The 13668-nt window shown below is 62.1% G+C and overlaps 1 protein-coding gene across 1 annotated transcript; it reads left to right on the forward strand.

Annotated features, from left to right (window-relative positions):
- Positions 1-556: 556 nt before the first annotated feature.
- ICOSLG (inducible T cell costimulator ligand) lies at positions 557-8029 on the forward strand. Its single transcript, XM_007452512.1, has 6 exons — positions 557-570; positions 1960-2000; positions 3125-3490; positions 4176-4457; positions 6754-6924; positions 7878-8029. The coding sequence occupies exons 1-6, from the start codon at positions 557-559 to the stop codon at positions 8027-8029; spliced, it is 1026 nt and encodes a 341-aa protein (XP_007452574.1).
- Positions 8030-13668: the final 5639 nt, after the last annotated feature.

Genomic DNA, 13668 nt, shown 5'->3' on the forward strand with positions numbered 1-13668 from the left:
TGGGGGCGTGGACGTTCTGCGCGACTCCGGGGCAGCACTGAGTCTCCCAGGGCCCCTCCAGCTGGGCAAGTCCTCCCGCAGCGCGCTGGGCCGCCCTCCTCCACCGGACCTTCCCTGCCGCCGACTTGCCGGGGCACCTACTGCGCCCAGGCTCAAGGCCCGGCAGACCTGGAGCCCCACCCTGCAACCCGCGGGGCCCGACTTACGCCCTCTCCCGGGAAGGGCTGAGCTTTCGGGAGTCACTGTCCAAGCTTCCGTCCCCTTGCGCCTGCCCGTGGCCAAGGCCGTGGGAGGGACCGGGCCGGGGGTGGGACCGGGGGCGGGGCCGGATCGGGAGGGCGCTGAGCCGGCGACCAGCTCAGCGCCCAGAGCCTCCGAGGCGCGGCGGGAGCGCAGCGAGTGCTGGCCGCTCCGAGGGATCCCGCGGCCCGAGGTCTCTCGTGCTCGTGCTCGGAGCTCTCCCTCGGCTCGACGGCTTCCGCGGCCCCCGGGCTCTAGTGCTCCGAGGTCTCCCGCCGTCCGAGTTCCCCCGTGGCCCGGGGTCTCCGCCCTCACCATGCGGCCGAGGAGGTGAGCGTGTGCGCGGACGCGCCCTCTGGGCGCGGGGAACCGAGCCTGGCGGCGCAGCGGAGGTCTCGGGCTCCGGGAGCGGGGCGGGGCCGCGGGAGGTGTGGTTACCTGCCGGCGTCGTCCTCCCGGCGGCGCGGGACGCTGGCAGTACGCGGGTGTAACCGGGGAGGGGTCCCTGCCGAGGAAGGGAAAGAGGAAAGCTGGGAGAGAAGACGTAGCGACCCACTCTCACTTCCCCCGTCTCCCCTCCCCGCCCCCCGGCGGTGGCCCAGAGGAAAGAAGGGTGTGACTTTGCTGTGCCAAGGTCGCTCCTATTTACCTCGAATGCCGTCTGGTGCCCACCAACTGGTGACGTGCCCCACGCACGCCTGGGTTTTCCCCCTCCTGCATCCCCAGCAAAGGCAAACTGGGGAAGGTGCCAGCCAGCTGGTCACTCCTGGTCTCTTGCCAGCTGAGGGGGAGGCAACAGCTTCCTGGCAAAATGCCCCCTTCAGGGCAGTCTTAGCGTCGGCAGCCTGTGTTCCCCTTGATGAGCTGGTGAGGTACCCCATCCGCAGGTGTCCCACACGCACAGCCCAGAAGCCCACCCACCCCAGAGTCCCACCACCCAGTCTCCCCAGTTGGAAATGCAGGTAAAGACTGTTCCCTCAAGAACGGAAGATAAAAATGCTGCCATGTCACAGCCACTAGCCACCCACAGCCCTGAGCAGGGGGCCCCCGTCTGCGCTTTCTCCTATCTGACCCAACGAGGAGTGGGCTGGGGCAGGTGCACAGTGGTGACAGGTGAGGCAGGGGCCACCGCTGAGGCGTGCAGGGTACAGAGGCTCCCAGGCTGAACGTGCCAGGAGCCTGTGAGTCATGAGAGGGATCTGCCGGCCCCCAGGGCTGAGCTGTCCACCAGCTCCGGTGGAGCCACCAGATCTGGTTTCAGATTGATCACGTTCCTTCAGAAGGTTGTCCTGGGGCTCACCTGACCCTGGCGGGGGGAGGGGCATCTTACATCTTCTCTGTCTCTCAAACTTCAAATACCCCGAAAGTGGTTTTTTATCTGATTTTATACAATTTCTTAGACTACATCCGTGCAAAGCCAGGCCACCAGGAGGCTGATGATTCCTCTCCATACCCTTTATCACACCCTCATAATTGCTTTGAGGGGCGTTTTATTAACGTGGGAGCTGGTCCCTTGCAGGGACTGCCAGCCCCTTGGGGCTTGCCTGCTGGGCAGGGAGGAGTTGGTGCTGTCTCTGCTCCTTGAATCCCTGGCTGCCCCGGTGGCCTGGGCTGATGGGCTGGCTGCGGGTGTATTCCCACTGGGATGGTGGGTGTGACCGGCTCCTGACCCCATGGGGGAGGGGCGGGACTCACCCTTTTCTGGTTGTTTTTTCCCAGCCCCGGACTACTGCTGCTGCTGCTCTGTGGCCTGCGAGCTGGTAAGTGCAGACTGTGCTCTTGCTGGAGACTTCCAAGCCCTTCAGTGCTGAGCAGTGAGGACCGCGGGGTACAGGTGTCAGTGGGGTCCTCCGCACAGCCCTGCTTGCTTTTCCAGGGGCCCTTTTGAGAAAGCGGGGCCCCCAAGCCCAGGGTAATGTGTGGCATTGAGAGCCACAAAGGGGAGGGCTCGGCCAGACCCCGTGGTTCTCCTTTTATGTTGTGTTTGGGGAAGGCAGAGTGCAGTTCCCCCCAAGTGTTTCAGAACCTCCGCTTTCCAGAGGAGCTGGGAGCTGGGCTTCCTGTTTCTCGTGACCCCTTTGCTCCCCAAAGCCACCAGCTTCCAGAAGAGTGCAGAACGGGGATATGGCACCACAGCGGAGACTGAGGCCTTGCCTGGCCTTCCAGCCCCAGGGCGACGGGTCAGGGCACACGGCCACCTTCCCTGCTGGCATTTGAGCGGTTGTAACAGACCCCACAAAACCTTGCCGTGCCTTCTCTGATGGAGTTGCAAACACTACTATAATGATGTTGTTGAGAAGCTGATGTTTTCTTTTCAAATGTCTGAGTTTTTTAAAAAACATCTTTTTATTCTGAATTCGTTGTAAACTCCCAAGAAGGAGCAGAAACAGGGAGGAGTCCTGGCTCCCGGCACGATGACTGGAAACCGGCCCTGGCGATACATACCTCAGAGCAGCTTACCGCCAGTGTCCGAATGTTTAAACTATTGTTGCTTTCCTATGTGCATCTTATTACTAATACATTCCTTTCCTACTGAAAAGAGTCAGAATTGGGGTTTGAGTCTTGCAGCCCAGAAGCTCCCCCGCCCCTCAAAAGGGTGACTTCGAAGTTACGAGTCAAGGTGCTTCCCTGGTGGCGCAGTGGTTGAGAGTCCGCCTGCCGATGCAGGGGACACGGGTTCGTGCCCCGGTCCGGGAAGATCCCACTTGCCGCGGAGCGGCTGGGCCCGTGAGCCATGGCCGCTGGGCCTGCGCGTCCGGAGCCTGTGCTCCGCAGCGGGAGAGGCCACAGCAGTGAGAGGCCCGCGTACGGCAAAAAAATAAAAATAAAAAAGTTACGAGTCAAGCGCGGAAGGTGACTTCTGTTCTTTTTGGATGCTTGCCAGAGATTCAGGAAGAAGAAATCAGAGCGATGGTGGGCAGTGATGTCTGGCTCAGCTGCATTTACCCTGAAGGAAACAGCTTCGATTTAAATGACCTTTATGTTTACTGGCAAATCAGCGTGCCGGGCAAACGGAACACCAACTCTGTGGTGACTTACTACCTCTCGGGAAACAGCTCTGCCGGCCACGTTAACAACCACTACAAAGACCGGGCCCGGCTGTCCCTGGACGGCATGCAGCAGGGCAACTTTTCCCTAAACCTGCACAATGTCACTCCCCAGGACGAGCAGAAGTTCAACTGCCTGGTGTTTCGGAAATCCTTAGAATTAGAAAAGATTTTGGAAGTCACGGTCACGCTAAATGTGGCAGGTAAGACGGAGGAGCTGCCGAGTTGATGCCAGCCCAGCCCTACGGCCCGGAAGAAAAGTCAGTAAGACCTGTTTTCTGCGGCTCATTCACCCATGTCCTCGCTTAAAGGAAATCCAGATCCCTCTAGCGGGCTTCTGCCTAAACCATGTGTGCGGCTTAGGTGGTGGAAATATCATTCGGCTCCTAAGAAAGTTTTCCAGTAGCCGAGGTGCGTCCCTTCTCACAGGAGCTCCTAAGCTTGCTTGAAACTCTCCAGTTCAACCCAAACTCGATGTTTTTGTGAAATTAGGAGGGAGTGGTTTAAGGCACTAAATGAGATCAGAGTTTAGGAAGAAAATTAAAGCCCCTCCACCAAGTTGCTCGGGGCACCGTTCAGTGGAGAGACGGGCGAATTGCCAGCTGACTGTGTCACTAGACTCAAAGGAGGCCAACCTCCTTGGGGTGGGACGTGGGTGCCGGTCACTGCCCGCCCGGCTCATAGTGCCCCTATTGGTGGGCTGGGGGGCGTGACTCTGGTAGAACAGGGCCTGTGCTGCTGCCCAGACCACAGCCTTGGTCCCGGCCCGGCTCTGGCGTCCGGGGCACGACGGCTGCCTCCCCGCTACCCTGGCCCTTGGCACTGTGTCCCCCCCGTTCTCTGACCTTCGGAACCTGGCACCCCTCAGCCCGTTTCCCTCCCCTGCAGCAAACTACAGCATGCCAGTGGTCAGCGGCCCATCTCAGGACGAGGAGTTCGTCTTCACGTGCACGTCCACGAATGGCTACCCGCGGCCCAACGTGTACTGGATCAACAAGACGGACAACAGCCTGCTGGACGACACCCTGCAGAACAGCACCGTGTCCCTAAACGCGCGGGGCCTGTACAACGTGGTCAGCGTCCTGCGGATCGGGCGGAGTCCCGCCATCGACGTGGGCTGCTGCATCGAGAATGTGGTTCTTCACCAGAACCTGACCAGCGGCCAGACAGGTAAGGTCCCGGGATCTGCACGCTGACCCCAACCCAAGGCTGGGGGCCAGGGGTCACTTGGGGGATCTTGTCAGGTGGAAGACAAAGCCCCTATGAGGTGACTCGGCAGCGGCTTCGGAGGTGATGACAGGGAGAGGAGGTGACAGGCCTCGCCGTGCGACGGAGGGCAGGGGCCGGCCAGGTGCTCGGGGCGCTTAATCCTCACGCACCTAGGCGATGGTGTGGAGGAGGCGATGGGGTGGAGGAGGGGGTGGGGGGGGGGGGGCGGTGTCAGTTTTGGTGACCCATTTTACAGATGAGGGACTGAGGTTCCGAAAGGTCATGTAACACTTCAGAAGCTGCAGGCTGAGGCGGCGGCAGCATCAGGATTGAAGCCCCTCCTGCACAGCCACCACCCCAGCTCTTTGGACGTGTGCCCCCTGGGAAGCCAGAACCCCTCCTCCACCAGGGGGTGCGGCTGGGCCTGGCTGCCGTCCCAGGCTCCCTGTGGAAGGGTGCAGGCGGGTGACTCCTTCGTAGAAGCCACAGGCTCTCTCAGCCTGTGTGTCCCTGTCACCAGTGTTGAGACGCCAGGGAAGGAGGGGCAGGAGAGCTGGAGGATGGGGGTGTCGGGGGCCTGCCTGCCGCCGAGAAGCCGCCCAGCTGCCGGGAGCCCCCGTGCCCGGGCACTCGCCTTCCTGGAATGCAGGCACAGCCCTGGGACTCAGCGGTCACGGTCTTCTGGCTGCACCAAAGGCCTCCGCTGGCCTCTGCGTCCCAGCAGGGCAGCCGGGTGCAGGGGAAGGGGAACGGAGGGTCTCCTGGGGCTGTAGTCTCGGCCCAGCTGCTCTGGGGGACAACTGGGAAGCCTGTCAACCCCCATCACCCCGCCCTGTGCCCAGACCCTCTGAATCAGCACCTCTGGGCTGTCCAGGCAACAGGACATGTTGAAAAGCTTCCAGGTGGTTCTAAGGTGCGCGGGAGGCCTAGCCACTGTCTGGCTCGTGGCTCCTTCGGGTTTCGGCAAACACGGGACACTTGTAACAAGCTGCTCGGGGAGGTTATTGCTTGTCTGCCCATGAGAACCACTCTCAAGGGGCACAATGGTTGGACACTGGGACAGGAAGATTGGCCCCCTCGTGCACTGCCAGTGGGACGGGAAATGGTGCAGCCGCCGTGAAGAACAGTCTGCTGGTTCCTTAAAAATTAGCATGTGACCCAGCAATTCCACCCCTGGGTATGCAGCCCAGAGGGCTGGAAATGAGAATCAAACAAATACTCGTACATAAATGTTCACAGCAGCTTATTCACAATAGCCAAAAGGTGGGAGCAGCCCAAGTGTCCATGGATGGACGAAGGGATGCGTCCATCCACACAGTGGAGCATTACTCAGCCACGAAAAGGAATGAGGCACTGCAGTCCGTGCTGCAACGTAGATGAACCATGCAGGTGATGCTCAGTGAGAGAAGCCAGACACAGAAGGCCACATAGTGTATGATTTCATTTGTACGAAATGGCCCGTATAGGTAAATCCAAACAGACAGAAATTAGATTAGAGTTTGCCAGGGGCTGGGAGAGAGGATGGGAAGTGACCACTGATGGGAAGGGGGTTTCCTTTTGTCGTGGTGGAAAGTTCTGGAATTAGATAATGGTTTTGGCTGCGTGACCTTGTGAATGTACTAAATGCCACTAAATTGTTCGTTTTAAAATGGTTAATTTTATGTTATGTGAATTTCACCATCATCTTTTTTTAAAGCCAGCAATTAAGCTAGAAAGAATTAATTAAATTAAGTTTAGTTTAAAAAGCCAGGAAGGGCTTCCCTGGTGGCGCAGTGGTTGAGAGTCCGCCTGCCGATGTGGGGGACACGGGTTCGTGCCCCGGTCCGGGAGGATCCCACATGCCGTGGAGCGGCTGGGCCCGTGAGCCACGGCCGCTGAGCCTGCGCGTACGGAGCCTGTGCTCCGCAACGGGAGAGGCCACAACAGGGAGAGGCCCGCGTAACCCCCCCCCCACCAAAAAAAAAAGCCAGGATGACTGTGTTCCCACCACGCCCATTCCCAGGTGTGGACCTTCAGGAAGGGCTGGGATTACAGGTCACACAGGTAGGGTGAGGAGGAATGACAGCCCAGGAAGAGTTGAAGGATCACCTGAAGGGGGAAACCCTTCTCTCCGTCAGCTTTATAGCTTAAAAATCACAAAACACCTCTGGAAAGTTTGGTGGATCAATACTTCCCTTAGCACTGTCTCCTTCAGGATGAAGAAACCCCCCTTTCCCTCCTGACCCTGTAAGTCCTCGGTTACTTTCCTTTCCTGCAGAAATGTTCGCGGGAACCAAGGACAGCATCACAGAGGACCCAGTGGACGACATCCAAGATGCGGTGAACCGGCCGGTTCTCAGCGTCCTTGCCGTGCTGGTCGTGGCCGTGGGCGTGGGCGTGGCCACGGGCTGGCTGTGCAGGCGGAGATGTCTCTACAGAAGCTACGCAGGTACCGGAGAAGCCCGCGCTGCAGACAGCACACACTTACTTTGTTGGGGTGAGGGCTGGCCTTTCCCGGGATGTTTCCAAGCCCTGCGTGGTGCCGCTGTCACGGGAAGCGTGCTTTAGTCGTGCTCACGCGCGTGAGGATAGCAGCCCCAGTGCCCCCGGTGTGACCTCCGTCTCCGAGATCCTGACACAGCTGCGCCCCAGAAGGGAAGTCCGGTGTCTGGGTCTGGCGGGGGGACGGCGGACTCCGAGTGTGGACGTGGTGTGTCTGTGGAAGCCGAGTTGCCTTCAGTCCCTCGAGGCCGTCTGTCCAGTTCTGGTCAAGCTCGAAGACAGATCCAGAAAGTCTGGGTTTTGACTGAGTTAAACAAAGAAGCAGAACTCACAGCGGGGGGGAGCAGAAGAGCCTGGAATGTGGACCCTGGGGCCACCCCGGTGTCACAAGAGGGCCTGAGGGCTGCGGCCTTGGGGGAACCCCTCGGGGCGGGGGGCAGCACCGTCTCCCCATGTCGGCCTGGTGGTGGAGGTCAGCGGGCATCCCCAAACGTCTTATTAACCGGGTCGGGCTCCTCCTGGACTCCTGGGAGGGTGTGGTAAGGGAGCGCGGCTGGATTGCGGAGCCCGCGCACAGTGGGAGCTCTGCCTGACGGGAGGGGTTTCTACATGCCGCCTGGAGCTTCCACTTGGTTGCCAATGCCATCTGCCCAGAAATACTGCCCACGGCCCCACTGCCAACCCAGCCAGGCCGCTGAAGGCCCTTGAGCGTCTTGACGCGTTTCCCACCCTGACCTCTTACAAAGTCTCGTCCTGGAAATGAGGGCGGCCTGAGGAGCCCTCACCCGAGCAGGAAGCCGGAGGAGTGTGGAGTGGGGCGCTGCTGAGTGCGGGGCCCCTGGGGTCTTCAGAGAGGCCCCCTCACGGCCCGCCCTGAGTGTTTCTGGTTTGTCCCAACAGGCGCCCAGGCTGCGAGGCCAGAGCTGGAGCTCACGCGTCAGTTTGCCAGGAGGGAAGGAGACCCGTGGAGGGAGCGTGGGTCCACGGGCTCGGGCGAGCTGGGCGCTCCACTCTCTCTGGGCCCGCCTTTCAGCACGGGTGCTACTCGATGACCAGGAAATAGGCATTTCCAGTTTCAGAGACGGTGAAATCCCAAGCAAAGGCCTGTCCCCCTGGCCTTCCTTGGCATGTAAGCCCGTCCTCTCGCTGACACTGCGCTATGGGATTTTCCAAATGTACAGCTACACGGACGTGTCAGCAGAGAGCCTGGGACCACAGCCCCGCTGCCCTTCCCCGGCTGCCGGCTCGTCCTCCTGTTCTCCCTCCGTCTCAGCCCCACCCCTCGGGGGCGGGGGCTCTCCAGCGAGTCCAGACCCTTTGTGTGGGCACCTCACCGTCCCAGAGCAAAGGTCAGAGTGATTCCCGCCCCAGTTTGGGAAAGTAGCCACACGCAGGGCCTTCAGTTTCGGTTTCCCACTGGCAGATGCCTCGGGCTGCCAGGGCCTTTGTGGTCAGACCAGCGGGCTCCACGCCTGAGGCCAACGACCATACCTCTGAGCCCCATTTCTCCACCTGTGAGAAGGGTCGTCAGGGGAGGGTGGGCCCGAGGTGAGCACGACCCACACTGCAGTGCCTGCCCACCAGTTCACCCCGGTGATTCGGGGGCACGCGGCTGACTGGTGCCGCAGCAGATTCCCTCCCGAGGCCACTTTCAGACGATGCGGGACACAGCTTGCTAAAGAATCCGGGCCTGCTGACCAGAGTCCGATGTGGTGCCCGTCTGCAGGCGTTTTCAACCCTGTTTTCACCGTCCTGGTTCCTGAGAAGATGAGTCTCTGCTTCCAGAGAGAATGAGCCAGCTCTGTGCTCACGCCCCTCTCCTCTTTCCTTCCAAGAGCACGTGCGATGAGAGCTCCCCCAGGACGTGCCACCAGTGGGGACGTCGGGTGGCAGCTTGAGAATTGACCCGGGCAGGCTGGGCAGAGGACACCATCTGCGCCCGTATTGGGGGCTGCACGGACACTGGGCCACCTGGCCTCGTGGGGACACGTGGGCGCCCCCTGGAAGAGCCACGCTGACCCCAGGGAGCACGTGGCGGGCACTGACCTGATCCTGGCAGCCCTTTCAAAAGGTCGGCAACTCCTCGGGGATACGTGTGCCCCCAAGTAGGTGGGCTGCCCACCTTCGCTGCCAAACACAGAACAAGAAAAGGGCTGTGACGGCTCCTTTCCGCCACCAGCCCCCGAGAGCCTGCAGCGCTTCTCAGCATCCTGGACCGGACGGGCTTCTGAGGCCACTGTCTTGCGGGATGACCTGTGCTAGGCCGCATTCGCTCCAGGTGCGGGGGCCACGTGCTGGCTCTGCCGGTCAGTCTCCTGCCCCACCTCCGCCCCGAGGACCCGACGTCTGTGGACACGTGTCCTGAAGCACTGAGCGGGCGGCACTGGAAAACCCCCTGGAACTCATGTCCCTCCAGAACGCTCCCTGGGAGGAAAACCCGACCTCCTTTGTTTTGGTCAAAAGCTAGGTTCCCCTCCTCAAAAACACGATGAAAAAACAAACGAACAAACAAAAGCAATGGAATTGTGGGAGAAGGTCTGTGCGGGGCGGTGCAGCTGGCATGGTGGCCCGGGGCTCAGGTCCTGCTGCAGGGAACAGGCAGGCAGGGCTGGGACACACGTCTCCAGAAGACACCAGCATGGACAGGTGACCGTCACAGTCCTTCAAACTGGGGCCGTGAGTGGACGGTGGGCGGCCTTGCGGCCGCATGGCCGCCTTTCTTCAAACACAGAAGCAATTCCCTCGAATCTTGCCAGGCAGCCCCTGCTGGCCCCGCACCGTCACCCAGGGCCCATCGCGGGCGTCCCCTGGGGACCTGCACGGTCGTGACGGAGACTTCACCTCGCGTGCCGGCTTCCTCGGAGCCCGCTGGGCCCCCTGGGTGACTGGAGTGGGGCAGTGGCTAAGTCCACGGAGGCAGCAGCCCAATGCCCTGACCCTGCCCAGGCGGTTTCCATGTTGATTCCTGGATTGCATAGTTCACTGCTTCCGGAAGGTTCTGCAAAGGTGGCTGCCAGGTAACCCTGGTGGGCACGCCCCCCAGGAAACGGGTCTGTTGCCCCTGCCCCTGTGGTCATTCAGCACCGATGGGCACGTGAGGCCTGCGCTTCCCAGACCCAGACTCGCAGCAAAGTCAACAAGGCCGGCTCAGCGCGGAACCTCAGCCAAGTGTTCCAAGAAACTGTGCGTGTGTTTGTCTGGTTTTGTACCAAAGAGCCCTCACGTGGCTTTTAAATAGGTGTGATGAGGGATCCACACAGACTTTCGCAGGAAAGCATTAGAAGACAAGTGTGGTTCCTCAAAGAATGACAGAAGGTGACTCATGGCATCACGAGCAAGAAGCCCGAGGGGCCCTTGAGTGCAGCAGGTGGCGTGCGTCAGGTGGTCGCAGGCCTGTCTGCAGTGACTGTGATGTGACACCAGGACAGGTGCACCTAGGGCCCTCTCCGCCGTCCTGCCCGAGGTCCAGCCTGCAGACCCTGAGAGGCCCCTGGAGCTGGTCGGGGCGGGGTTCTCCGCCCGGCAGGACAGGGCAGCCGCAGGGAGACTGAGTGTGCTTCCAGCTTTCTTATCAGAAGGGTTTTCCTTCTTGGGGAAGCGGCTAGGCCGGCCTCCCGCTCAGGCCCCGTGACGCGGCCGCCTGGGGCTCTCCCCCCATGTGCTTGCGGGCTCTGCCTGGGCCCTGGACTCCCGGGCGGTCGAGGCCATGCCCTGCAGGCTCCGGACCCTGAGTCATCATCTCCCCGCTGGGCCCCAACGGACCCTCGCCGCCCCCTCTGGCCTCTGGGGCCACGGTGCGCTCTGCCCAGCTCACACGGGTCACCCTTGGCCTGTCCACCCTGGGGGCCACTGCTTGCACCTCACGCTGTGTCGTGGACAGTGTGCGAGTGCCACGTTTTGATGTTTCTGGAAGCCTGGTTTTGGAGAATACAGGCAGTCGGCGTGGCTGCGTCTGGCAGCTTTGGTCAGTGTGCGCGTGGGCTCGGTGCACTCAGCCCGTCCTGATTGCCGTCGGGGACCCTGCCCCTGCCCCGTCCGTCCTCACCCGGGTGGCCCCGTCCCCCAGGGGACATTGGTCAGTGTGGAGGCACTTTGGTTGTCACTCTTGGGGGTTCCTACTGGCTTCTAACGGGTGGTGAGCGGGACACTGCTCGACGTCCCACCACGGATGGGGACCCAGAGGTCAGTGACCCGAGGGTGAGGATCCCGTGTCACCTTCCCGGGGAGGGCAGGGCAACGAGCCGCTGTCCCGGTCCCCCTCGCACGGGGCACAGGAGAGGCGACTCATGGTTTAGCGTCAGGCCCAGGGAACGTTCCAGGCCAGGGGCCGGCCGGGCGCAAGAGTCCGAGGTGCTGGCACTGCCGTGGGGGCAGAGGCCACCTGGCCGTTCCAGCAGCCGGAGTCCTGGTCTCTGGGGCCCTGTGGCCCCTGCCCCCGGCGCCCTGCTCACAGTAGCTGCGCAGTGAACACGCATCAGGGAGGCGGAGCCGGGCCGGCAGATGGAGGCTCATCTTGAGGGCAGGGGACAGAAGGAACGTAGCTGCTGCGTGCGCTCTGCCTCACCCTCCCGCAAGGTGAGAAGGCTGGAGCCAGGTTCTGCCTGCGGCTCGGACCCTCCCCGTGACCGCAGGCCTCACCCTGGGGAGGGCAGCCGAGGCTTTGGAGAACCTCAGGAGAAGGCCACCCTGCTCTGCCACTGCCCGGCGCGGCCCCAGTGCTGTGACGCTGGCCGCTGGTCAGCGGCGGGGCCCGCCAGCGGCTCCGGGCAGTACCGGTGCCGGACAGGCACACCCTGTGTGCATCTCCCTCCAGGCCCGACTTTTGAGAAAGAGGACGCTTCCACCGGGAAGGCAGCTTACGTGATCTGGGGTGATTCTGTCCTTGGTGACGGATGCCCTGCCCCGCAGCCCAAAGATCATCTGGGGCTGAAGGGGACAGTCTTGCCCCGCTAGGGTGACCTTCCTGGCCCACAGCCATCCTGCCTGCCCCTGTTCTCCAGCCCTGACACAGCCCCGCCCCCTGGATCCCCAGCTTCCCGGTGCCCCTTCCAGACTCCCGAGTCCCAAGGGGAGAGCCTCTGTAGTTACTAGTAAACATGGCACGGTTTCCTTGAATCCGTGTTGGTCCTGCCGTCATCAGGGAGAAGCAAGAGGCTGGGGTCTTCAGTGTCAGGAATTCAAGGGCTTTTCCCAGTGACCAGAGGTGCGGCCCACCTTGAGCTCTGGGGAGGGGGCTTCTGGCACACCCCTGTTGGGAGGGTACAGTGCACATTTCCTGGGGGGGGGGGATGGGCCCCGCGAGACCGACATTGACAAGCTGCAAGGCCCAGGAGCTGCACAGGCCCTTGGTCAGCCAGCCCGTGTCAGGGCCAGACGCAGGGCCACACCAGGATCCAAGGCTCCAAAGACCCCGATCTGGGTCTTGGGGGAGTGACCAAGGAGTGTGCAGGCCAGGAACTGACCAGGATCCTCCCCCCCTCCCCCGCTGCCCTCCCTCCTCCCCTTGCTGGCCCTTCTCTACCCCCTTACACTGTCCTGTGGCCTGAGCCCGGCCCTCCCCCCGCACCCTGCAACCAGAGAGTGATTCATCGCTCATCCCTGCTCCATGGGCCTCCTGACCCCAAGGTCACAGGTGCCCGAGGCTGCTGGGAGGGGGCCGACCAGGCAAGGGGGGCACCTGTCACACCAGAGTGGGGTTTCCTGGGCCGGGACCGGGCAGGGGGGAGGGGTAGTCCCCCACAAAGGCACGGGCTGTGCTCTCAGAGGCAGCTGGAGGGGGCACCCAGGAAGCTGCTGGCATAGAGGAAGGAGCGTTCCTCAGAGAGCACAGCTGTGCACCTGTGACTCAAAATGTCCCAAACGCACTGCCCCGTGGGCTCTCAGCAGATCCAGGGCTGGTCCCCCTCACCTGAACCCAGAAAGGGACACTGTGATTTGGCTAAAATGCAGCCTGCAAGGGCTGCTGGGCCCAGACCCAGGGAGCCCGACAGGCAGGGCCTCTGTGGGGGGGTCTGCCTGCCGTCGGGGGTGGCGGCGGGACTCACCCAGGCTGTGAGGCTGTGAGCTCCTGGGAGGGGCCGGGCGGCTGAAACGACAGAACCCCACTCCCTCTCCGTCTGGAGGGCCAGAGCGCACGACGACGTCGGCAGGGCTGCTTCCCCGAGCTTCCGTGTCTCGTGCAGCTCTGGCAGCTGCAGGTGCCCCTGGTGCAGCCCGCAGCCCTCAGTCTCTGGCGCTCTGCTTCCCTTACAAGGGTGCCAGTCACTGCATTGAGGGCCACCCGACCCAGGGTGACCCCATCTTCACGCGTGACATGGGCAGAGACCCTGTTTCCAAGTGAGGTTCTGGGATGTGAGTTTGGGGGACCCTGTGCAACTCACTACAGCTCCCAAGAGGAGGAGAGAGAATGATGGAGAGACGGGGAAGGGACACGAGGAGGGTTAGGAAACGGCAGAGACGGCGGGCAGCGGGGGCGAGAGGGAGGGTCGGGACCTGGGCACCAGCCTGCAGCCGGGCTGAGGTCCAGACCCAAAGGCACGGCCCAGCGGCCGCCACTCCTTGGTCCCGTGTGACAGCCGCGCACGGTTACGACCCTCTTCTGCCTCCACTGCAAGGGGTACCCACCACAAGCTGGGCCCGGCGGGCGAACCCCAGCCCTCGCCCCCGAGCGGGTCGGGTCCTACCCCTGCCC

Source organism: Lipotes vexillifer, unplaced genomic scaffold (assembly GCF_000442215.2).
Source record: "Lipotes vexillifer unplaced genomic scaffold, Lipotes_vexillifer_v1.1 scaffold545, whole genome shotgun sequence".
NCBI classification, from domain to species: domain Eukaryota; kingdom Metazoa; phylum Chordata; class Mammalia; order Artiodactyla; family Lipotidae; genus Lipotes; species Lipotes vexillifer.

Excerpts from the sequence above, each read along its gene's own strand:
- ICOSLG (XM_007452512.1), top strand. Across the intron at positions 2,001-3,124 it reads GCTCTGTGGCCTGCGAGCTG|AGATTCAGGAAGAAGAAATC; the intron begins GTAAGTGCAGAC and ends GATGCTTGCCAG. Across the intron at positions 3,491-4,175 it reads GGTCACGCTAAATGTGGCAG|CAAACTACAGCATGCCAGTG; the intron begins GTAAGACGGAGG and ends CCTCCCCTGCAG.